General features: G+C 46.7%; 2 protein-coding genes across 3 annotated transcripts; both read left to right on the top strand.

Annotated features, from left to right (window-relative positions):
- The first annotated feature begins 13491 nt into the window (after positions 1–13491).
- On the top strand, positions 13492–17617 carry LOC102717419 (probable 3-ketoacyl-CoA synthase 20). The gene is made up of 2 exons (XM_015834286.2): positions 13492–14211; positions 16584–17617. The coding sequence occupies exons 1-2, from the start codon at positions 13492–13494 to the stop codon at positions 17409–17411; spliced, it is 1548 nt and encodes a 515-aa protein (XP_015689772.2). The 3' UTR covers positions 17412–17617.
- Positions 17618–18697: 1080 nt separating this feature from the next.
- On the top strand, positions 18698–23343 carry LOC102716578 (pentatricopeptide repeat-containing protein At3g23020). Of its 2 annotated transcripts, none has more exons than XM_006649379.2 (2): positions 18698–21357; positions 22137–23343. In XM_006649379.2, exon 1 carries the CDS (start codon positions 18698–18700, stop codon positions 21164–21166), a length of 2469 nt encoding a protein of 822 aa, XP_006649442.1. In that variant the 3' UTR covers positions 21167–21357; positions 22137–23343. The 2 variants fall into 2 exon arrangements, with proteins under 2 accessions (XP_006649442.1, XP_006649443.1); XM_006649380.2 differs by having other exon boundaries at positions 22923–23343.
- Positions 23344–25344: the final 2001 nt, after the last annotated feature.

Raw genomic sequence — 25344 nt, forward strand, 5'->3', positions numbered from 1 at the left:
GTGGAGCCACTTGCCGAGGAGGAGGAACCGGCCATCGTCGTCGATCCGGGGTTGGTGCTGACGACGGCGGTGGTGGTCGGTGAAGCCCCGGCAAGGTCCTAGTCGTAGTGCTCCCAGGAGGTCAAGGTGCGGCGGTGGCAATTCCCGTCACTGGCTGCGCTTGCCCTAGATCGGTTAGGGTTTTGTGGGGTGGAGTTGCAGCGGCAACGAACTTGGTTTTTCGTGCAGAGCCAGCCTCCACCCCCTGTGTTTATATAGTGCAGTGTGACAGGGGCCCACCAGCCTATTGGGTTAGGCGTCCCGATCAGGCGCGGTCAAGGCTCTCTCTTGAGCCGTTGGGCTCAAGGAGGTGGGAGATCAATCCTAACATTCTCCCCCTTGATCTCACTGTTTCGTTTAGGCTTTTTCTATTCCATCACAGATTTGCCCATAGAGCATGTTTCATCATCTCAGTTAATCACCGATAGATTCCACAGCCACTATACATATCTCTATTCAGAAACAGATACTTTACTTTTGGGCCATATAGTCCAGGAATCATAAGGCTTCCCTTAAACCCATGCCGGCTACATGTTCCTTGAACACGTTGGGTGGTAGGCCTTTCGTGAGCGGATCCGCGAGCATTTTATCTGTTCTAATGTGCTCGAGACTGATTGTTTGATCCCGAACTTTGTCTTTCACAACATAGTACTTTATGTCAATGTGTTTGGCAGCACCACTTAACTGATTGTTGTGAGCATACATTACTGCAGGTTCATTGTCGCAGTATAACTTTAGTGGTTTCTCAATACTATCAACCACCTTTAAACCGAGTATGAATTTTTTAAGCCAGTTCACCTGCCCTGTTGCATCATAGCATGCTATAAACTCGGCATACATTGTAGACCCCGCGGTGATCGTCGGTTTTGAGCTTTTCCATGAAACAGCTCCTCCCGCAAGAGTAAACACGTATCCCGATGTCGACTTTGTGTTGTCTGTTGCAAAGTCAGAATCAGAGTACCCCACTACCTGGAGCGATTCTGATCTTCTGTAAGACAGCATGAGCCCTTTTGTTCCTTGCAAATAACGCAAGACTTTCTTTACTAATTTCCAGTGCTCTGGGCCTGGATTACTCTGAAATCTGCCAAGTAACCCGGTAACAAATGCCAAGTCAGGTCGTGTGCACACTTGCACGTACTGTAGGCTTCCTACAGCTGACGCATATGGTTTTGTTTTCATTTCATTGAGCTCATATTGATTTCTGGGACAATGCGATGCCCCATATTTTTCGCCTTTTACTATAGGAGCAGGGGAAGAACTACAGTTGGACATGTTGAATTTCTTCAACACTTTTTCTATATGTCTTTTGGGAAAGTCCCAATACGTACTTTCTTCTATCTCGGTGAATCTCTATGCCCAAAACATACGAAGCCTCACCGAGGTCTTTCATGTCAAAATTTGATGACAACAATTTCTTTGTTTCCTACAATAGACTGACATCATTACTAGCTAGTAAAATGTCATCTACATACAGAATTAGGAAAATAAATCTCTCATTCTTAAACTTTGAATAAATACAGTTATCCTCAACGTTCTCTTGGAAACCAAATTTCTTTATCATCCCATCAAACTTCAAGTACCACTGTCTCGAAGCTTGCTTTAGACCATAAATTGATCTCTTCAATCGACATCCCATATTTTCACTTCCTTTTATGACAAAACCTTTCGGTTGCGCCATATATACCTTTTCCTCCAAATCACCATTTAGAAATGTCGTTTTTACATCCATCTGATGTAATTCCAAATCATAATGTGCCACCAATGCCATTATAATTCTGAAGGAATCTTTACAAGAGACTGGAGAAAATGTCTCGTTGTAATCAATTTCTTCTCTTTGCGTGAAACCTTTTGCCACAAGTCGCGCCTTAAACTTTTCTATATTCCCTCTAGAATCATATTTGGTTTTGTAGACCCATTAACAGCCTACTGTTTTGGCTCCTTTAGGAATTTGTTCTAAATCCCAGACATCATTTAATTTCATTGATTTCATTTCATCTTTCATGGCTTCCAACCATTTAGATGAACGTGCGCTTCTCATGGCCTCTTCATATGAGGTGGGATCATCCTGCATATGAGACTCTTCTATATTATAAACTTCGTAGTCATCACGGATAGTCGATCTTTTGACTCTTTCAGACCTTCTAAGGGCCTTTTGTTCAGACGCATTATCTGTTTGAGGCTACTGAGTCTCCTCCTCTTGCGTAGCATTAGTTTCTGTTGAATCCTGTGTGACAGGTTCTTCACTTTCATTCATTGTTGCCACAGGAGGGGTAACAACAGGAGTTGTTACCACAACATCAAACGGAATTGACGGTGTTGACCCGACATCAGCAGGTAGAGAGAAGAAAGGTTCTTGAGTCGACAGAGCGGGTTCTGACATCCGCCTCTCCTCAAGATCAATCTCTCGAACTACCGAGCTCCCCCTAATCATCTCGTCTTTCAAGAAGACGGCATGTCTCGTTTCTATAAACTTTGTATAATTGTCGGGACAGTAGAAACGATAACCCTTTGATCTTTCAGGATAGCCAATAAAATGGCAGCTCACTATCTTTAGGTCCAACTTCCCAATGGTTGGGTTAAATACTTTAGCCTCTGCCGGACTCCCCCACACACGGAGGTGAGCTAGCGAGGGTATTCTTCCTGTCCATAGCTCATACGGTGTTTTGGGCACCGATTTGGTTGGAACTCTGTTGAGAATATGAACGGCGGTTTTTAACGCCTCCATCCATAACCCCAATGGTAGGTTGGAATAGCTCATCATACTGCGCACCATATCCATGAGAGTACGGTTACGCCTTTCAGCTACTCCATTCTGTTGAGGTTCGCTCGGTGTAGAGTACTAGGCTACAATTCCATTTTCTAATAAGAACCTTGCAAAAGGTCCAGGGACTTGCCTATATGGCGTGTGTCGACCATAGTACTCCCACCACGGTGAGACCTTACTACTTTAATCTTTTTGTCATGCTGATTTTCAACTTCAGCCTTAAAGATCTTAAATTTATCCAAAGCTTCTGATCTTTCTCTAATTGGATAAATATAATCATAGCGGGAGTAATAATATGTGAATGTTATGAATGAGTCATAGCCATCCACGCTTTTCACGGGAAATGGACCACAAATGTCTGTATGAATGATCTCTAAGTTTCCCGTGGAACGAGTTGCACCCTTTTTGATGCTCTTTACAAATTTGCCTTTAATGCAATCTATGCATTGTTCTAAGTCTGAGAACTCCAATGGAGGAAGAATCTCATTCTTAACTAGTCTCTCAATTCTCCCCCTCGAGATATGGCCTAAACGACAGTGCCATAATTTTGATGAGACATTAGGAGTTCTCTTTCTTTTCTTATTTTCTATTGTCGACAAGGAAACTACATTCACACTTTTAGATAGGGATAATAAATAAAGCTCATCTTGCAACATAGCGAGACCAATGCGTTTATTATTACACCATATTTCGCATTTGCCGTCTCCAAAACGACAATGATAACCATCCAAATCAAGTTTGGGAACACTTATTAAGTTTCTTTGTAATGAAGGAACATAGAAAACATTTCTAAGTCGAATGGTAAAGCCACTTGGGAGCGCAAGAGAGACGTCTCCAACAGCTTCAACCTCTTCTTCTACTCCATTGGCGACTCTAATGAAACTTTCGCTTCTTAGCGTAGTCCTCGTCGAATGGAATGCCCGCAAACAATTACAAGCATGAATGGTTGCTCTAGAATCAACCCACCATATGGATCTAGAATAACCAACATAATGAGATTCATTTACAAATGTAATGATGTTCTCACCTTTCTTAGCCATGATTATCTTTAGAAAGTCGGGGCAACCCTTCTTGTAATGCCCTGTCTTCCGACAGTGAAGATAGAGAATTGTTGCTGCTGTGGCTGATGATGAGGTTGTGGCTGTTTGGCTTTTCCTTGTTGTGGTGAGGACACTTATCTTTTTTCTTAATCAAATTAAGATAGTTAATGGAGCCACCAGTAGATTCCTTAATCCTCTCCTCCTCTTGAACACAATTAGATATGAGCTTTTCAAAGTTCCATGTTTCTGGGCTTATGTTGAAGTTGACAATAAAGTTGTCAAACAATTTTGGCAAAGATGCCATGTCACGCCTAGAAATTCCTCACCCGAATTTCTAAACTTAATTATGTATTAAAATCCCTGTTCAGGACCAGCCAGGGTACACAAGAAGACAATATTGATTACATAACCATCGTTCTTAGAAACAACTAAAAATAACACTTATTCTAACGAAAATGCAGCGAAAAGAAAGGTAGACTAGCTCTAGCGGGTACGACTCCAGTCCACAGGCAAAGCTTCGACGGCAGACCAGCTCACTCCTGAGAGTCACCTCCATCGGATTCCACTTCTAACTCTGGAGGGGGGAAATTGAGCAAGGCTGAGTACAAACCACCGTACTTAACAAGTAGCACGGAAAAGAGGGTAATAAGTGATGCATAAGAATCATCAAGGATAGGCTTAGGGTTAGTTGCAATAAAGCAGCACTTAAATAAATAACAGAGATTAAACCGAATAAAGGTAATTAAATACGTTAAAGGATAAATAAATAACAGTTGTAAAATACCACAACACTGTCCAACGTTACACCACGTTGCAACAGGCCCAACCACTACTCAACGTTACACCACGTTGCAGCAGTCCCAAGCAAAACCAGTTCACCCAGGTCATTAAAGGTTCAACTAATTGCAGTGAAGCTAGCAGCTCGCCCTTAACCGTGGGCACGGCTATTCGAATAGATTTTACTCTGATCAGAGGTGTACTAATGTACCCACAAGACATAGTCCCACTACACTTGAACGTGCGCCGACATACCACCATGGCATACCGGAAAGGGAACTATGATAAGACCCGTCGCATAACCCTCCCTATTCAATCGCACCACACTTCAGTTTTCGCCTCCTCCTTTAAACCAAGTCGGGCAGCCCCCTCTTATGCCTAGGTGAATCTAGAAGCAGCGTCGGCCACCGTTACACCACGACTCCCATCCATACTCCATCACGCTCACCCTTGCCTAGGTACGTCGAATAGTTTGCAATTACACTTCAAATCCCACCGTTGCCCATTATGGCTTGTGGTTAGCACGGAAATAACTTTCAGGGTTTCCTGCGAACCAGTCCTTAATTGTCATGGGTGCGACTCTCAAAACCAAGCACCCACGACCCACCATTAGCAATATTTTAGTTGGCATTAACCCGAACCGGGTAATGAATCATTATTACAGCTATTCAGAGCTAATCATGATTATTAAATGATCCCATGAGCTACTTGATCTAAGCACGACTAAGCATTAACCTAGGCCTAACTCTAGTCAAGTTACCCCCGGTCTAGCATGAATAAAGTTGGGTAAACAACGGCATAATAATAAGAATTACCCGAGAAATAAATACAGTAAATACTTTAATTAAAACAATGCATATTTGAAGAAATAAAGCGGAGAATTTGCAATAATAGGTCCAATATGATCAAAGATGAGTGCCACTTGCTTTGCTCTGGCCCTTGGGGTACTTCGGCGACGATCTCGAAATAAACCGGCTCTTCGGCGGAGTCCGAATCTAAGCGACAAAGCACAAAAATAAAGAAAACAGGAATAAACTCTACTGAAACAATAAAAGAAAGTATTTTTAATGGATTCTTGATAATTTTATGAATTTAATGAAATTTGAATGGGCCTAAACGGAGACTAGATGAATTAGATATGAATTTTAGAAGTTTTCTGGGTTTTTTAACTAAACAGAAAAGTCCTAAATCAATTATTGCGCAATTAAATGGGGCGCTGACGTCAGCGGAGGGGAGAGGGCGCGCCGACAGGTGGGGTCCACCCGTCGGTGGGAGAGAGGGGCGAGGGGAGGATGACAGGTGGGACCACGGGGAAGGAGAGAGGAAGGGAAGGGCGGCGGCTGACGACTGGCCGGTGGGCCACGAACAGAGGAGGAGGGGAGAGCGTAACCGGGAGGGGAAGACGGCGGCGGCGGCGAGCGAGCAGCGACGGCGAGGACCGACGGCACGAGGGCGACGATGGCGACAGCATCGGCCGGCGACTGGGGCAACGACGGCGACGGCGGTGACCGGCGCAAGGTGACGGGCGGCAGCGCGCGGTGTCGGGGCGATGGCGACGGCGCACGGGAGGTGGAGGCGGGCGCCGGCAGCGGCGGCTCGACGACCGTGCGGCGACGGCGAGGCGAAGGCGACGACGATGGCGCCGGGGTGGCACATCGGTGGCAGCGAACGGCGCGCGCGTGCGACGGCGACATGCGTGCCGGTGGCGGTGTGCGAAGAGGGAAAAGGGGAAGGAGAAAGGAATGGGGATGCTCACCGACGGCGACGAAGGTGGTAGCGAGTCGGCGAGGAGGAGGGACAGGTGACGGCGAACGGAGCGGAGGCGACGACGGCTGAAGCGCGAACGGCGGCGCGCGGGCGACGAGGTCGGACGCGACGGCGGAGAGGGCGAGAAGGCGACGAGGGCGCTTGGGTGCCCGACCGGCGGCGGTGAAGATGGCGGAAAGCCAGCGAAGCCGAGGCGGAGGTGGTGACACGGGTAGGCGGCGACGTCCGACGGCCGACGGCGGGATCGGTCGACGGCGGCGAGGAAGCGGCGGTGCACGGGTAAGGCGAAAAGTGGCGGCGGGGTGGAGAGGTGGGGGTTTTTATAGGGTGACGGCGCCGGCTAGGGTGGGGCGGCGGTTGCGGAGTCCGCGTCGGCCACGACGCGGTCTCGACGGCGGCAGTTGCGGGCGGCGGGCGGAGTCCGGCTCGATGGCGAGGAGGACTCGGCACGGCCGGTGCGGGGAGGCGCGGTGGACTTCGGCGGCGCGGGCGAGCGGGCGCGTAGGCTGGGCTGAGGCAACCCGGCCGGGAGGAGGGGAGGGCGCGCGGGAGAGGAGCGGCCGGGAGGGAGGTGGGCCGGCCTAGGAAGGAGGAGAGGAAAAAGAAAAAGGAAAAACAAAAGGAAGGAGAGGCAAATTGGACTTCGGTCCAATTTGGGAAGGAAGGGAAAAAGAAAGAAAAAAAGGAGGGAAAAAGAAAAACCCCACTTTTGCCGAATTTTAAATTAATTTGTTTGGCCAAATTTTATACTTCTGTAATTTGAGTTTAAATCCAGTTAATCGATTTGAACTTCGATTTAATTAAATTAATGTCTTTAGAGGGATTTTTCCTGAGTTAATTAAGCCAATTATCAGTTACGAATTTTTTTACGAATTTAGGCTTGGGATAAAACTCCGGGTGTGACATGCCATGACTAGATGGACTAGCCATTCTTCTGTTAAGCCCAGGTTCACTGGCTTCAACTTAGAAGCCATGTCGCTCATCCGTAATATGTGGTCTCTTATGCCACCTCCACGGTACTTCTCTAAAGTGAGCTGCTTAATGAGCTGTGTCGCATAAGTCTTTGAGGAACCAGTGAACTGGCCGTTTATTCTGTCTAAGTACTCTGCGACAGTTTCACACTCTGGGATTGAGCCTAATATGGTGGGCTCAATGGTATTCTTTACCACAGCCAAACATTTTTTGTTGGCTAAGGCCCACTTTTTCTTCTCTATGTCATAAGACATGACGTTGGGGCATGGTGCCTCTCTCTTTTCTCCTAATCTGTATCAGACTCATTGGCACCTCTGACTAAAGCAGTAGGCTCTGTAGGACATGGGGTGGTCAACACCCAGCCCACCTCTCCCAAGATGAATGCAAGGTCGAGCTTTCGTTTCCATTCAACGTAATTGTCTCCTTTCAGGGTTGGTATATCTTTAATGCAACCCATCAAGGACTAGCCACCTGAAACAGTCAAATATAGTGAGAACAAGACCAAGGATAAAATTTAACTATAACTGTATTATGTACTAGGCCTAAATTACCGTTGGGTAAAATTAGACATAACACATGGAGCCATAACTATGAAATTGCGATTAAAACGTTGGTCAAAATTCAATATCACAACACATGTTTAATGTTACTAAAATTAAATTCTCACGTTGGATTGAAATTTAATTTTAGAAACATCAAATTTCAACAATTTATTCTATTTACAGCGGAAGAAGCATTTAAATATTCTCTAAACAATTGTCACGTTGGTTCAAATTGCATAGAAAATTATAAAATAAACAACAACTATAATTTTAATCGGCGCCGAGGGACCAATATCGGACTTTTCCGGGCGAGAGCAGGGGGCCCATCGGCCTGTTCCCTCCCCCGCGCACACCTCTCCCCCACCCAGGCCGCAACCTGGGCCTGGGCCAGGAAAGCGGTCTTTCGATCGGGACGATCCTGGCCGTCCGATCTAGGGTAGAGGGGATCGGACGGCCGGCCGGCTGGATCGGAGGAATAAAAACCTCCTCAGCCGCCGCCCCCAGAAAACCCTAACCCTAGAACTCCTCTGCCCTCTCTCGGCTACGGCCACGCTGAGCGGCACCGGCGCCGCCGGCTGCCCTCGCGCCGCCGCGTCGTGGCCGGTGCTCGCCGGCGGCCTCCCGCCGGCCTCTGGCACCTCATTCTCTTCTTCCCCACGGCCGCGAGCGAGAGTGAGGGAGCAGAAACAGCGTCCGATACGCGCGGCGGCGCCGTCGTTCGGCCACTCGCCCGAGCGCGCTCCCCGTCGGGGTGAGCGCGCCGCCGTCGAGCAGCCTTGCGGCGGCATCCGGCCGGCACCGCTGTCTGCCTCCTTTCTTTTCCTCCTATTTGACCTCGTGCGACGGCGTCCCCGCGGCGGCCGACTTCGGCCACCCCGAGCACGCACACCGGCGGTGAAGACGGAGGGACAACTGCAGCGGTGTCAACAACGACCGGCGGCAGCGACGGATGTTAGGGTTTCCCTTTCCTATCCATCTACTTTTCTGTTGCGATTGGTTTTCTTTTGGAGATTGACTCCCCTCTGGTTTTCTCATGTGAATTCTCAATCCCGAAAACAATCTAAACCCTAGGCAAGGCTCTGGTACCATTGTTAGGTTTATATTTGGGATCGCCCAGGTCTAGCATTGATCGGGTACTCTATTGACATGGTAGAACAGCATTTGCATGGGTGTAAGAGGGATTAGGGTTTAGGTTATCGACCGGTGGAGCCACTTGCTGAGGAGGAGGAACCGGCCATCATCGTTGATCCGGGGTTGGTGCTGACGGCGGCGGCGGTGGTCGGTGAAGCCCTGGCAAGGTCCTGGTCGTAGTGCTCCCGGGAGGTTAAGGTGCGGCGGTGACAATTCCCGTCACCGGCTGCACTTGCCCTAGATCCGTTAGGGTTTTGTGGGTGGAGTTGCGGCGGTGACGAACTTGGTTTTCCGTGCAGAGCCAGCTTCCATCGCCTGTGTTTATATTGCGCAGTGTGACAGGGGCCCACCAGCCTATTGGGCTGGGCGCCCCGATCAGGCGCGGTCAAGGCTCTCTCTTGAGCCGTTAGGCTCAAGGAGGTGGAGATCAATCCTAACAGCATGCAGTTCAACTACGACCCCATCGCCATCGCGGGTTTCAAGGCCATGGAGCATGGCATCGTCATGAACTGCATGTGCCGCGAGCAACGCCGGCCCGGAGCTCGGCACGGTCGGCAACGGTGCACGCGCCACTGCTTTGCCCCCGACGCAGGTGCTCCCGGCTCGCCATCGCTTTTCCTCGGCCAGCGCGCCTGCTGCTGGCCTGCCGTAGCCCCGGCCGCTGGCGGCGCCCCACCCCTCCCCAGTCAGCTGCCCCGTCGCCGGTGAAAAAGAGGATGAGCCACTGTCGTGTGGGGCCCACAAAGGGTAAAACAGATATTTGCGCCCTCATCCACGCTAGCGATACGAGTTGGCACGCCACGTGTGCAATAATGATAAATTATTTAGAAAGTTTATCTCTCCAATGGCAAATGTGTAAGGACTATTATAAAGATGGTATTTGGAGAGATGCTATTTATAATAGTGGCAAATAGTTAAATTTCCCATTTATTCTGCTCGATCGAACGGTGAAAATTATATGTATCTCCAGGGACATATTTATCCATGAGGTGGTATCATAATTTTGTCATTTTACGTAGATAGTATGTGTTTTGTCCCGGTGAGGGACTAGGGTTTTCCAATCTCGATTCTCCTCTAATCTGTGGGAGGCGGCGGCTAGTGAGGTGGTGATGAGAAAGTTGTGGTATGCAGGGGAGAGGAAAAAAGCGGACACTGAGAAAGCAGCGGCACGACTCTGAATGGTTTCGTTTCTCTTATCTGTCTCCCAATCGTACCCCTCTACGATGGACGGCTGGATTTATATATGCTAGACGGTAGAAAATAAAAAAAAAAGAAAAACTATGCACTGAGAGTGAGACGAGAGAATTGAGATTTACGCATGGATCGATAGCTCCCTGCGGTGGCGCCGATCGACCTCCGGCCGCCGCGTTTACCGTCAGGGCCCCCGCTCATGGCGTGATCGAGCTCGCTGACCGGCCCCCGCTCATGGCGGATCGATGGCCGGCCGGCGGCACGTACGCACGCGAAATCCGCCATGATTGGAAGAGGCCGGGTGGATGGATGGATGCCGGTGACATTTATGTTCGTGCGTGCATTTGCTTCGATCGATCTCCCTCGCGCGCCATGGTCGATATATGCAAGCAAGGTCAATTCGCTCGAGCATGGCGGATTCACAGATTCATATAGCGCGGGAATTGAAGATACGTGCATTGGTTGCATTGCATTTGGCTACAAAATTCTGTGTATGCGCGGCGCCGGCCGGCCGCCCTCATGGGCTCTGAAAAAGATGGCAGTTTTCTCCATAGTACCACTTAATTTGTCAGCATATAAGTTGATTAAATATGATCTGAGTTTTTATGGTAGAAGCTGATGATCAATCAAAGGATGCTTCAGGGGTTAATTCTTGGTTTTCTAGCAATAAAGCGGACAGTGGTATGATACGTTTTAAATTCCCCTGGAATATGGAAGTCTGCAACTGCAATATATACATGGTGGCCCAGAAAATCAAGTTCAGCATATGGGCATCTGTATCTATCTATCTATCAATCTATTGAGATTTAAAATTTCTTAAACATCTTGTCCATTGCATCTAACGTTGTTTGTCCAGCTCCTCAGATGCAAATCTATCTACCGAAACAATAATGCCAGCTCCTGTACGTTACGATCGAAAGTGCGAGATCAACGCCAAGGATCGATATGAACATTATCAACAGACATATCTCTGTCCACTGTGGACGTAATTAAGCACACATATCAAACAAAAGGCAGCACACTGACTGTTCTAACAGCTATAGCTAATCAGTAATCTCCGAGCTTAATGCAGACCGATCTGTAGTTCTATAGCAGGTAGGGCTAATCAGCAGAGTGGGCTGTGGCCATGAAGAAGAGGAGAGAGAGAGATCGACGGCGACGGCGGCCGGGGCCGGGGCCTGGAAACGCGGAGATCAGCGAGCGCATTGAAGGCCCGGAAGAGGGGGGTACATGTGACCCTGCAGCACTGGAAAGTCTCAGGATTTGATTCCATTATCGTCCCATCAGCCATTGATCATCCTGAGCAACGAGACGATGCATGCTGTGTGCGGTCGCATGGTCGCCGGTTTCGGCGATCTGACCCCACCTGCGTGCTACAGTGCTATACTGCTCTTGCAAGCAACCTGTCTTTAATGATGAAGTTACCCGGGTTATTGTTTGGTTTTTTTAATAAAAATATTAAATATATATTTGTAAATAAAACTTTTATATAATGTACTCTTAGTGATCTCGAAGGTAAGGCTGGAAAATAAAATTTGGTAAAAAAAATCTCAAAGTCAACTTTAAATTTAAGACTAAATATTTTATTTTATTTATAAATATAAACAGAACTGGTACCGGACCATTGGCAAGCACCGGTGCGAGTTTCACAACTGTTGGATCACCGAAGCATGGCAGCGGCATGTGCCTAGAGAATCGAACATGCAAATATACATATCCTTCTGAAACCGGGGGGCCATGGTGGTCTTGTTTTCGGACGCCAAAACTGTCATGCTGCTACAGTGCGTTGTGTACATTGCATGTTCAGGTGAAGCTACCATATTGATTTCTTGCCATATGCGGTGCTGCTCCTGCTATACTTGATCACACCACGAATTCACTGTGCTGCTGAAAGTAGCTAGCCTGCCATCTAGAGCCTTGTTTGCAACGCGACAACGGGAGATTAACTGTACTGTTTAGGCCACGTTCGGAGTTGATGCTGATGAGGTAACTCATATAGCGCGAAAAACGTAGTATATAATTAATTAGTTATTAATTATAGAAGAAATTAAAAATATAGTAATATGATATTTTAAATCAACTTTACTGTACTACCGTTTAACAGTTTAAAAAGCGTGCGCGTAAAACACGAGAGAATTTATCTTCCAGCCGAACATGACCTTAGTCTGTTTATTTGAAGGGAAAAAATAAAAAAAAAAGCTTCCCCCGTTCTCAATGTAAATCACTAGAACGAAATTCAAAATGTATATATGTAGTTAACAAGTTCAAGCACATTTACATACGAAAGTGTAAGCTCCTATGTAAAAAAAACATAGAAAGAAAACGACGCTCTATCTGCTCCATAATCATACCATCTTTTGGCTTTTGCCACAAAATTTGAATGCTCAGGTCCCAGCTTCTAGGGACTTCCTGTAGTTTTTCTTTTCTGTTTTTCCTTCGGGAACTACAGTCCGAACCTGGTCTGTCCTTTCTCCGCTGTATCCTTTATGGTGTTTCGGTATATATTTCTCCCTTGCTTAATATAAAATACACCGGGTCAGACCGGCCTTATTTTATTTTATTAAAAAATAAATTTTTAACCTTAAATTTAGAGTTTTTTTAATGTTTTTTTATTATATTTTTTTAGTTTAGCTTTTAGATCGTTATGAACACGTATATAAAAGTTTTATTCGCAAAATATTTTTATTTGTAAATATGTTGTCTGAACTTTTCATTTCAAAGGCCAAAGGATGACCCGTAGCCATTTCTAAACACAAATTTGAGATCTCCCCACTCACGATCGATCGCACTGTACATACCAGATCGATCTCAGATTCTCCATGGCGTACGTACTTGATCAAGCAAGCTACATATCCGTGTCGATACGATACAACTGCTGCTCACATTGTTCGCCGAGGCCCATGCGTCCACGACACGGCTAGCTGCGACGCCTACACCACGTACACACAGCAGTACGTGACACGGTCGGGTCGGGATACCGTCTCGTCTTCTTCCTGCTTGGACGCGCGCGGCCGACCGGTTCTCTTCTTCTACACCGGCATCCACATGCTGCACAGATGGCGCGCCAACTCAATTAACCGCTACCTCCTCAACCAGCTTCGCTTCCCGCCATTACTCCCCCGCTCGATGCTCTCCCTCTCCTCCTCGTATAAATGCTCATGGCGCCTGCAACCTCACACCATAGCCGCAGCTCGAGCTCACACACACACGCTTACGCTTGTCGATCTTGTCTGGAGCAGCATTTGATCGATCTCTCTTGGTGGTGGTGATGGACGGGGAGTTGCTGAGGGCGGTGAGGCAGGCGGCGAGGAACCACGCCGGGACGCTGTACCACCGCCTCGTCGGCCGCCACCTGCCGCGCGTCCTCACCGCTGCGCTGCTCGTCGCCGCGGCGCGCGCGGTGGCGCCGGCGACGGCGCCGTCCGTGGACGCGCTGGTGCGGGAGGCGCGGGACAACGCGCGGGCGGTGCTGGCGGCGGCCGCGTGCTGCGCGGCGGTGGCGTACGCGTACGCCATGTCGCGGCCGCGGCCGGTGTACCTGGTGGACCTCGCCGGGTACAAGCCGGCGGCGGCGCACGAGTCGACGCGGGCGAGGGCCATCCGGCACTTCGCGGTGGCCGGGAACTTCAGCGAGGAGAGCATGGCGTTCCAGACGCGGATGATGGAGCGGTCGGGGCTCGGGGAGGCGACGCACTTCCCGGCGTCGCTGCTCAGGCTGCCCGTCGACATGTGCCTCCGCACGGCGAGGGAGGAGTCGGAGGCCGTCGTCTTCGGCGTCGTCGACGAGCTGCTCGCCAAGACCGGCGTGCGCCCGGAGGACATCGGCGTCGTCATCGTCAACTCCAGCCTCTTCAGCCCCACGCCGTCCTTCACCTCGCTCGTCGTGAACCGCTACCGCCTCCGCCACGACGTCGTCAGCCACAACCTCAGCGGCATGGGCTGCAGCGCCGGCATCATCGCCATTGATCTCGCCAAGCACCTGCTTCAGGTACACACATACACACACTTACCATGCAGAGTTCTGCACTTCCAACTTCTTCTCTGCAAAATGCACACATACAAGAACGAGTTTAAACATGTGTTAAGTAACAAATGGCATCAACATTGCCTCTCCCAGGAACAAATGGCACCAGTTAACAAACTGATAATTGTGAAAGACATGCAATTAGACAACAACTTGACATGCTCTAACAGGACTTTGACACATCGACAATAAAACATCAGCAGGATGGAACATGATACTGACAGTGTATGAACTGTCAACAAGTAGGTAGGAGTATCTAGGAATGGGATTACATGTCCCAGTGACCCAGTCTGTGCATCATAAATATTTTCTTTTCTGGTCAACATATTTAAGTAGTATTTTGGGAGAAGTGTCACGTCAAATGTTTGACCGGATGTCGGAAGAGGTTTTTGGACACGAATGAAAAAACAAATTTCACGGCTAGTCTAGAAACCGCGAGACGAATCTTTTGAGCCTAATTAATCCGCCATTAGCACATGTTGGTTACTGTAGTACTTATGGCTAATCATGGGCTAATTAGGATCAAAAGATTCGTCTCAAGATTTCTTCCATAACTGTGCAATTAGTTTTTTGGTTCATCTATATTTAATGCTTTATTTAAGTGTCCAAAAATTCGATGTGATGTTTTTGGAAAAAAAATTTGAAAACTAAACAAGGCCTTATGCCTAGTGGACATCACCAGCCATTTCATCAACTGAACACACATGCTACATCTTTTCCGAAATAAAATCATTTTTTAGTTTTTTAATACAATGTTTTGACTCTTCATCTTATTTAAAATTTTATTACGATTAATATTTTTATTCTTACTAGATAATAAAACATGAATAGTACTTTATGCGTAACTATTTTTTAAAAGTTTTTTTATAAATTTTTTAAATAAGATGATTACTCAAACATTAGATACGGAAAAACGAAAAATAAAATTATTATGGAACGGAGATGGTAATAGAGTCAACCCTACTGGCCAGATCGATCAGATTGCATGAAGGCATATAGCTTGTGATTATTTACAATTAGAGAATCTACCAATATGGTTTTCAAGCCAGCAATTTTCTTGTGTTTACATTAACTAAGAAACAGCTAAAACAATATATACTTACACATAGTAACATACTGGATAACAATATTATATTTAATTTGAACTCTTAAGGTTGTTGTGTGTGCATTGCTAGCCGTAGTCTATTTTTGATAGTCAAGATCACGTCCCACATTAAAAGCAGCCCAAAAGGACCAACAAGACATGTTGTAACCACGGTCCGATTAATCTAAAACAGTACAGTAGATCGAGTTGATCGAAATAGCTAATGACTAAATTCCATATACAATGTGGAATTGGTCCCATGCACCATAGTGGAATAGTATATATACGGACCCCTGGATCTGACACAAACTGCTCCTAGATTGACAAGACGTGCAGTTTTCATTGAGAAAGTGCATCCTGATAATTCAATTTGATCACCCGATATTTACCAGATACCATATTCTTTCATCCAGAAAAAAACCTACTTTTTTATCATTGAAAAAAAAACTACTCTATCTAGTTCCATAATTACTATCATTTTAGATAAGGTTTATGAACAAACTTCTAAAAGTGTTACTACTAAAGACGTAGGACACAACTAAGAACAAAACACACACACCATGAATATAATTATAACACGAAATTCATCTTTGTGACCGAGTGAGTATAGGCCAGCTTCTGCACCAGTACACGTTCATTTGCAATATTCCGATCAAAACCGTGTGCTAGGAAGAAATTCGTAACAACCTCGATGGCTCGATGCATGCATCGGGGAGTGAGTCCCAATGTCAATGCCCCATACCCATAAAGTCCATAAAGTCCATGAACCCACACAGAGAGCATCAGACCACACACACAGAAAAAAAGAAAATTAGAAAGATATTATTATAATTTTACAAAATAATAGATATGTCATTCTGACCCACGTGTTATTGACTTGTGTGGACCTTGAGATATGGCAACATATTTTTAACTTTATAAAATTATAATTACGCAGTTGAAAAAAACCGAGCTTCTGCTCCATGTGCCTACTGTAACCCTGTCCTGTTCCAACGTCTTTTTTAAAGTAACGGCCTGTACCTGCAACACCCAGAGTAACTGCTGTTCGGTGAAAGTTACTGCTTAGTACGAGTGAACATGTGCTTATCAGTACTGCTTATTAACATGCAAACTTGTTTGGTTGCATGTAAAATAGACGAGAAAATGATTAATGGAACGTGTTTGGTTGCATGTAAAATGGACGAGAAAATGATCAAAGTTTGGTTACATGTAAAATGGAAGAGAAAGTGATTAGTGTGTGTGATGCATGCAGGTGCACGCTGACACGTACGCGTTGGTGGTGAGCACGGAGAACATAACGCTGAACGCGTACCTGGGGAACTACCGCCCCATGCTGGTGACCAACACGCTGTTCCGGATGGGCGGCGCGGCGGTGCTGCTGTCCAACCGGCGCGCCGAGCGGCGGCGGGCCAAGTACCAGCTGATGCACACGGTGCGCACCCACCGCGGCGGCGCCTGCGACCGCAGCTACGGGTGCGTGACGCAGGAGGAGGACGGCGCCGGGAACGTCGGGGTGTCGCTGTCCAAGGAGCTCATGTCCGTCGCCGGCGAGGCGCTGCGCACCAACATCACCACCCTCGGCCCGCTCGTGCTCCCGCTCTCGGAGCAGCTCCGGTTCCTCGCCACCGTCGTGCTCCGCCGCGTCTTCGGCCGCGCGGCCGCCAAGCCCTACCTGCCGGACTTCACCCTCGCGCTCGACCACTTCTGCATCCACGCCGGCGGCCGCGGCGTGCTCGACGAGCTGGAGCGCAGCCTCAAGCTCAGCGCCTGGCACATGGAGCCGTCGCGGATGACGCTCTACCGCTTCGGCAACACGTCGAGCAGCTCGCTCTGGTACGAGCTCGCCTACTGCGAGGCCAAGGGCCGGATCCGCCGCGGCGACCGCGTCTGGCAAATCGCCTTCGGCTCCGGCTTCAAGTGCAACAGCGCCGTCTGGAAGGCCCTCAGGACGCTCGACGGCGGCGCCGCCGCCGGCGGCCCGTGGGCGCAGGACCTCGACTCGCTGCCGGTGCACGTGCCCAAGGTGGTGCCCATCGACGACGACCAGCACGACGCGGCGTCGCACGCACGACCAGAATAACTTACAGTACTACACTACGCATGACGCGGCTGATGAACCGGACAAATGAATACTACTGCATGTCGCGTGTCGTTTCATGGACATCGTATCGTGTCGGTGGAGGACTTTACTGTAAATCCTTCCAAGGTATTTTGTCTTAGGTATACTGATTAATTAATTAATTAATCAATGGCGTGTTTAAATATGTGAAACGATGAGTACATATTCCCTCTTAATATACTCCATTTGGTAAAAAAATGTTTGTCATTTTAAACTTCTGAAATTCCGACAAATAACTTTGTGTTGAAATGATTTTATAAAACTAGCATATCGTCCATATATTGCAACAAAATATTATAAAAATATCATTAACATATTATTAAAGTAGAGTTAATAAATATTGTTTGATATATAAATCTTAGATATTTTCCTTCAAAAAAAATAAGAGGGAGTTGGTGATGAGGTAGGTGACAGATTCACCACCACCATTTTTTTTACAGGAATATATATAATAAGTTTATGATATTATAATAATATTTTTTAAGGATAATATATGTGTATCATTTGTTTTATTTTTAAAATAAGCATTTAAGAAATTAGCGATGGTCAGAATTTTAGAAGTTTAACCAAATCTTGTTATAAACGATAAATATTTTTGAACGGGTGGAGTATTTTTTATTCTTGAAGAAACCTTAAACATTTTTATTTCTGCATTTGGATGGGATTTCACTATTTCTCCTGAGAATATCTGCCAAACAGTTATTTGCAGACATGAAAAAGTTGAAATGGGCCCAAAATGTAACGATCTGGCCCATATTTTCGTATTGGACCGGGCCTTTGACATCATCTATCCTAAATGGGCCTAGATGGAGTAGTAGCCTTTTAGCCGGTTCAACGGATTCGACCGACCAAGGCGGTCCTCCTGTCCTATCCTCCCCACCTTCACTGCTCAGCCACTGCGGTTGCAGAACGGCCGGAGGCGCGCGCCGCCGCCGGCGACATCCCTTCCGGCCACCAAGCCCTCGCAGACCCGGAATCAATCACGTGGACCTCGAGCACCGGCGGAATCCTCCTTCCTCCGCCCTCGTGCTGTGGCGTTCTCCGGATTCAGCCGCGGTGAGCAACTCCTTCGCTCTTCCTTCCCGAATTCCTGTGCCGTCTTCACCACCCGCCGCCGAGAAGGCAGTTCGCTCCATGGTTGGTTCACCTTGGGCTTGTTTGCTTGCTTGCTTTGTTTCTCTTGATCTAGAGGAGCCGTGGACGCCGGGGCCGAGCTGCATTCGCGTTGGGATAAAAGGGTGGGCGAGATGATGGGCCCGTGCGATTGCTTCCTCCATGCCCCCTCGCCGCCGCCGAATCCGTCTTCGAGGCTCGCGGCTGCGGCGCCGGGAGCGCGCCGGAGGGATAGCAACCTCTCGTTCCAGTGCAGCGCAGTCTCTGCGCCGGCGAGAAGTGCTGAGACTTGCCCCAATTTGGTGGTTCCGTGCAGGGTTCATCGGCGGGCTGCTGAAAGGAGGAAGAGTGGGAGGTGGGGGCAGTATGGCGGGTCGCTTCCGGCAATGCTGGAGGCGCTGGAGCGCACTGAGGATATCGGGGAGGCGCTGCGGCCATGGAAGGACACGATGAGCAACCGGGAGAGGACAATCCTTCTCAAGGAGCAGAAGGATTGGAGGCGAGCGGTCGAAGTATTCAACTGGTTTCGCAGGAGGAGGCGACATGACGTCAATGTGATACACTACAATGTTGTTCTCTGCGCGGTTGGGAGGGCGAGGAGATGGGACATTGTTGCTAGGCTATGGCATGAGATGCATTCCAGTGGTGTTGCGCCGGATAATTCGACGTACGGTACACTTATTGATGTGCACTGTAAAGGGGGCAGGGAGAAGATGGCATTGCTTTGGCTTGGCGACATGTTCAAGCGGGGGTTGCTGCCCGATGAGATCACTATGAGTATTGTGCTTCAGGTACACAAGAAGGCTGGGGAGTATGAGAAAGCCGGGCTTTTCTTCAAAAGATGGTCCTTAGAGTCAGATGTAAACATGGAAGGACATCCTTGCTATAGTCTGTACACTTACAACACCTTGATTGATACTTATGGAAAGGCTGGCCAACTTGACAAAGTATCTGATACATTCAATCAAATGTTAAGAGAAGGTGTTTCACCAAATATTGTTACATTTAACACAATGATTCATGTTTGGGGTAAACACCATAGAATGGACCAAGTAGCTTCTCTGATGAGAACAATGGAGGAGTTTCAGTGCCTTCCAGACACTAGGACGTATAATATTCTGATCTCACTATACAGAGAAATCGATGATATTGATGTTGCAGAGTACTATTTCAGGAAGATGAAAACAGAAAATCTGCTGCCAGATGTTGTGAGCTGCCGCACTCTCTTGTACGGATACTCCATTAAGAGCTTGGTCAACAAAGCAGAAACTCTTCTTAAAGAAATGTACGAGAGGAACCTTGTGATTGATGAATACACACAATCAGCTGTGACGAGGATGTATGTCAATGCTGGGATGCTTGAGAAAGCGTGGCGTTGGTTTGAGAAGTTCAATTATCAAATGAACTCTGATTGCTTTTCTGCAAATATTGATGCATTTGGGGAGAGAGGACATATACTCCTTGCAGAGAAGGCTTTTTTGTGCTGCTTAAAAAGGAAGATGCTAAGTACTTGTGTTTGTAATGTTATGATCAAAGCATATGGTTTAGTAGAGAAGCTTGATGAGGCCTGTGAGATTGCTGATGGCATGGCGAGGTATGGCATTTTGCCTGATAACCTAACCTACAGTTCTCTGATTCAACTAATGTCAACTGCTAAACTGCCAGAGAAAGCTCTCTACTATTTGAGAAAGATGCAGGCAGCAAAATTGCTGATTGACTGTGTTTCTTATTCTGTGGTAATTAGTAGCTTTGCGAAAAACGACAATTTGCACATGGTCGACTGCCTGTTTAGAGAAATGATCTCATCAGGAATCCAAGCTGATACTTATGTTTACTCTATCTCAATTGATGCACATGCTGAAGTTGGAGATGTCCAGAAAGCTGAAGCATATTTTGGTTTGTTGAAAAAGTCTGGTTTATGTGAGAGTGCTACCATATATAATTCTTTGATCAAGCTCTACACAAAGGCAGTGCATCTTGCAGAGGCACAGAAAACGTACAAGCTTCTCAAATCATTAGATACAGATACCAACCTTTATGCATCAAACTGTATGATTGACCTTTATAGTGACCATTGTATGGTGAATGAAGCACGTGAGATCTTCGAGAATTTAAAGTTTACAGGAAAGGCAAATGAATTTTCACATGCAATGATGGTGTGCTTGTACAAGAAAATTGCTCGCTTTGATGAAGCCCACAGGATTTCTAAGGAAATGCAAGCTTCAGGATTTCTAACTCAGGCATTAAGCTACAACTCTCTGATACAAATGTACGTGTCTGGTGGAAGGATGGAAGAGGCTCTTACAATATTTCAGAAGATGTTGGCATCGAACACACCACCAAATGATGCAACATTCAAGGCACTAAAGATTATTTTAGTGAAAGGAGGGGTTTCAAAAAATGATATTACAAGGTTAGAATTGCTCAGAAAAAATAGCACACATGATTGCTTGCGTCACTGGTACAGGATACTACGCATGACAGTAAGATCAGGTGATGGTTCTCGACGTATTATTGATACCTCAGCTCTGAGGACACATATATTAGACATCGGTGATTCCAATATTAGCAAAAGAAATACAAGAAAACATACAACTTCATAAAAGTTTTCGAGTTTCCAACTGGCTGAAAGTCTTCGATGTTCACACACCATGGTGATGATCCATCTACTAAGCAGTTCATGGATACACACATGTTATCGCCAAAACAAAACTCCCTGACCACTGTTTGACTGGTGCACTAAGAATGTGGTGAAATTTCAGATGGATCAGGCTAGGTTACTGCAGGGATGCAGGTCAGTTTTGTTACGTATATATTCTCTGATTGTATGTATTACAATACATGGGTTCACACTTTTCCAACATCAGGCTTTTACGTTATGAGGTGTTTTACCATGCTCTCTAAGGTAGCAGAACTAACCTAGATTGTTTATTTTTCTAATTCAACAAGTCAAATCTATTTATACTACCATGTCAATTACTGGTATTACAACAAATTTTTCCACAGGTAGTAGAATTCTAAATTAGTAGTCGAGATTGTTCTACTGATGGGAATATGGTAGTAGATAACTATCAGTAAAGAGAACTGTACATGTACCCTTAAATGGAACCTCTGCAGATTATCTGAATACTGCAAAGATTCAGTAATTTTGACTATATCAACATGTATTTCATTTGTAACAGATAATTTTCCCTCTGTAATAGCATGTCTCTTTTACATAATTACTCTTTGATGTTTTTTAGTATGATGCCCATAGTATTTTTTCCAATCATGCTTCCCTTCTAAATGTTATCATGCTGTTTTATTTGTTGAGGTGTCTCAACCAAGTACTGATAGATATCCACAGTACAACAGCAATAGCCTTAAGTCACAACTCCAAGCAAGATATCATTTTTAAATTTGGCATGCTTTAACCGAATCCTGTCAATACATGCTATACTTACAACTGAAGGAACATGAAAACTGATTAATTCGACAATAAAGTTCACCTGCATTCTAGTTTTTGGACAAGCATGTGTTTCAATGGTTTTATTGGTGAAGACACCCTTTCTAATCTAAGCGTCTTATGAGCAGAGCTGGAGTTCTCAGGTGCAATTTTTCAAAGCAAGCTACCAGGATGGGCTTTTAAACTGTTACTCCACTAATTTCCATCTCCACATGTTTAACTTTTACCACGCGGCATGCCATTTTAAATGCTCTGACATAGGTGGTTTCCAGTAATCTTGGATTATTACCTCCAGATATACTTTCCACAACATCTGTATGTTGGGAATTCCAGTCATTACTATTCACCTAGCCCTACATATTGCAACAACATGTACTCCGAGTCCGAAGGTTCAGTTTTCAGCATACTGCATACAGAAGTTATTTTGAGGTCATCACACTTCACTACATTGAGACGCTGTGCAATCGATGGGGAGTTTGGCGTGGTACAGTGCATTTTCAGTGTGACAATGGATTGAGGGTCCTGCTGCTGCTTTGAGTGTATGTCTGCAGCCTATGATGTGGCCGCCTGTTGTCAACTTGCTATCCAGCCTGTTGAATCTTCTTACTCGAAGGACAATACATATGTGTGAATCTCTGTACATGCTCTCTCATTTTTATCAAGGAAAAAATAAAGAAAATATCGATTTGCTTCAGCTGTCTTCTGAATAGCCAACCAGGCAACTATGGAAAACCTGTTTGACATTGCTGCATTTCATCTTAATTTTTCCATTACAACATTGAAACAGATCGTACAGCAACTACTACTAGCATTTCTCTTTGATCGTACTAACTGATATTATTGACCTGAGATTTTGAGATTGCTACTCCTATTACCATATTCTACGAACTGTTTTCACAGGAGCTTTGCTGCAGGATTATACTACTAGTACACGGGCTGGGACGAGTCCTGGCAGATGCTGATGCTGACACATGCTTGTGCTCAAAGAAGGGATGAGTGTGATCAATGCGCGAGTGATTCAACGTGCTCGCAGAGGTACGCATCATTTCACCAGTACTACTCCTCCTACTGATGAATGCTCTGCATTTTCTGCAGCTCTGCCACCTCCCCCACGTCAAGCTGAGACCCCTTTGCTTCTCCTCCTCACCGTCGTCTCGCCCACCTCAAATCACCCCGTCCCTTCCCGCTGCGGCGCTGACAAGAACCCCCCCCCCACCTCGGGCCCTGCACCTGAGCTCTCCCTCTCCGCGGCGGCCGCGGTCGTGCGCCACCAAGTCGGAATTTACTCTTATACCCCGTGGTCGCCGGCGATGCGGACGGCGGGGTGAATTTACTCTCCTGCCCTCCTCTCGCCGCGGCGGGCCCACCGGCCAGCGGCGGGAGGGGCAGGAGGGTAAATCCAGCCCCGCCGCGTTCGCGCGGGAAATCCGGGAGAGTGGCGCGACGCAGCGCAGCGGCATCAGTTTTTAATACCGCCGCTGCTGGCGCTGCTGCCTCCCGTCTCGGGGAGACACCGAGCCCACCAGGGGGGGTTTCGTGTTCCCCTCGGCTTGCCTCTGCCCTCGCCTCGCGCCCTTCCCGGGGGTGGGGTGGGGGCGGAGGCGGTGGCGCTGTCCGATCGGATACTGCCGCCGCGCCCCCTCGCTCTCGCGGGCGTTCGTGTTCGAGATCTGAACGGGTCGCCGTCGCCGTCGCCCGGCGAGCACGCCGGCTGGCCGGACGCGATCGGCGAACAACCAAGGTATGCTTGTCGTCCCACGCTTGCTCTCCCCTAGTCCTGTGCGATGGTTGGGGCGATTGAGAGAGGAGGGTCTTGGGGAGGGGGGGGGGGGCACGCGGTGTCGTGGTTTGGAGCTCTGTTGCTGGCGATGGGAATGCGCAAATGATTTGCTCGTGCAGTTTAGCTTGGTGGCCGCTGTTCATCCGGAAAGTTTTGTTCTGCATTTTATCTGCTTGTGCCATCCTCTTATGAGTAGGCTGTTCTGTTGGATGGTCCAATTTGGAAGTCACAGAGACTGCTGCTTTGTTAGCCGATAAAAGAATGTTGTTCTCTAACAATCTTTTTGCGACGATTGGAGATGATTTTGTAGGTAGTTGGGCGAAGATAACCGTATTTGTAGTGATCATCCACATATGTTTGCTTGATATTGGAACCTCACGGAAGAGATAAACTCTCTATTTACCATTACCTAATGTTGTTGGGTATACCTGGCTGTGGAGTATTATTACTTGATTGGTGAACTACAATGCACTTGGAATCATTCATTAATAAATGTGGCAAAGATTATCTGGTAGAAGAAAATGGTAAAGTGACCTGGTTAGTCTTGTTGGATCTTAGCACTGAAAACTGTTAAAAAAAATAGTGCCTTCTACAGCTTAATTTGTCATAGACAAATTCAGGGTTTTGTAAGATGACTATTATAGGGCTGTAGGTTCTCTGTTAGATGGAGCAATTAAATAGCCTGGACACAAGGTAAGAAGGGGCCAAAATTTTCCTGTAGTGATCTTTCTCTGTTTTATGATCGGCATTTAAGCTTGTAAATCTGAATACCTGGGATGAAGCAATAGCATATAAGAGATGATGTTAACCAGATTTCCAATGATTTGAATGTAAATAATAGTACCCAATTGACATGTCATTATGTCAACATCCGTCCAGTGGCAAAGTTAATTTAAGGATAATTTGATGATAGCGTACCATTAACAACTGTATTGGCAGCCAACTGATTATGACAAGTATGCATGATAGCCCCTATTTCATTGGTTACTGTCAAGAGCTTTACTTTCGTTCTTCCTTTTGTGTCGCGAGGTACTAGTACCGTGAGGTACTAATATCCCCATTCGTGCTATCCACTCACGACCAAGCTGGTATCTCGAGGTACCATACAATCGTGATCGTTTGATTTAGCATCACCAATAGTCAGGATTTTAGTATCAATTTGATTATGAGGTGGGTATCACGAGTGAGGATTTTAGTACCTCACGGTACTAGTACCTTGCGGTACAAAAGGAAGGACTGGAGCAAACCTCTACCGTCAAACCTCTGAAAGTCTGAAGTATATCCCTGCTAAAAGAACCCTCAGAAGTATACCATGGTATGCTTACAAGTTAAATGAGAAAATTGTTAATGTGAATTTGCAAGAGTTGCATAAAAGCTTTGATGTAGTGTTCTGTTCTCTACCCATGTAGTCATCCCATTCAGCTTATTAGTTGTTCTTTTTGTATCTGTGTTCCTTTTTTAGGGGGTGTGAGGGATGGTTGTTTGTGTTATGTGGAAGAAATCTCTTTATGCCTAAATGCTGTACTTGCACCAGATAACCAGACAGTCCATTAGTC

This window comes from Oryza brachyantha, chromosome 3 (assembly GCF_000231095.2).
Source record: "Oryza brachyantha chromosome 3, ObraRS2, whole genome shotgun sequence".
Taxonomy (NCBI): domain Eukaryota; kingdom Viridiplantae; phylum Streptophyta; class Magnoliopsida; order Poales; family Poaceae; genus Oryza; species Oryza brachyantha.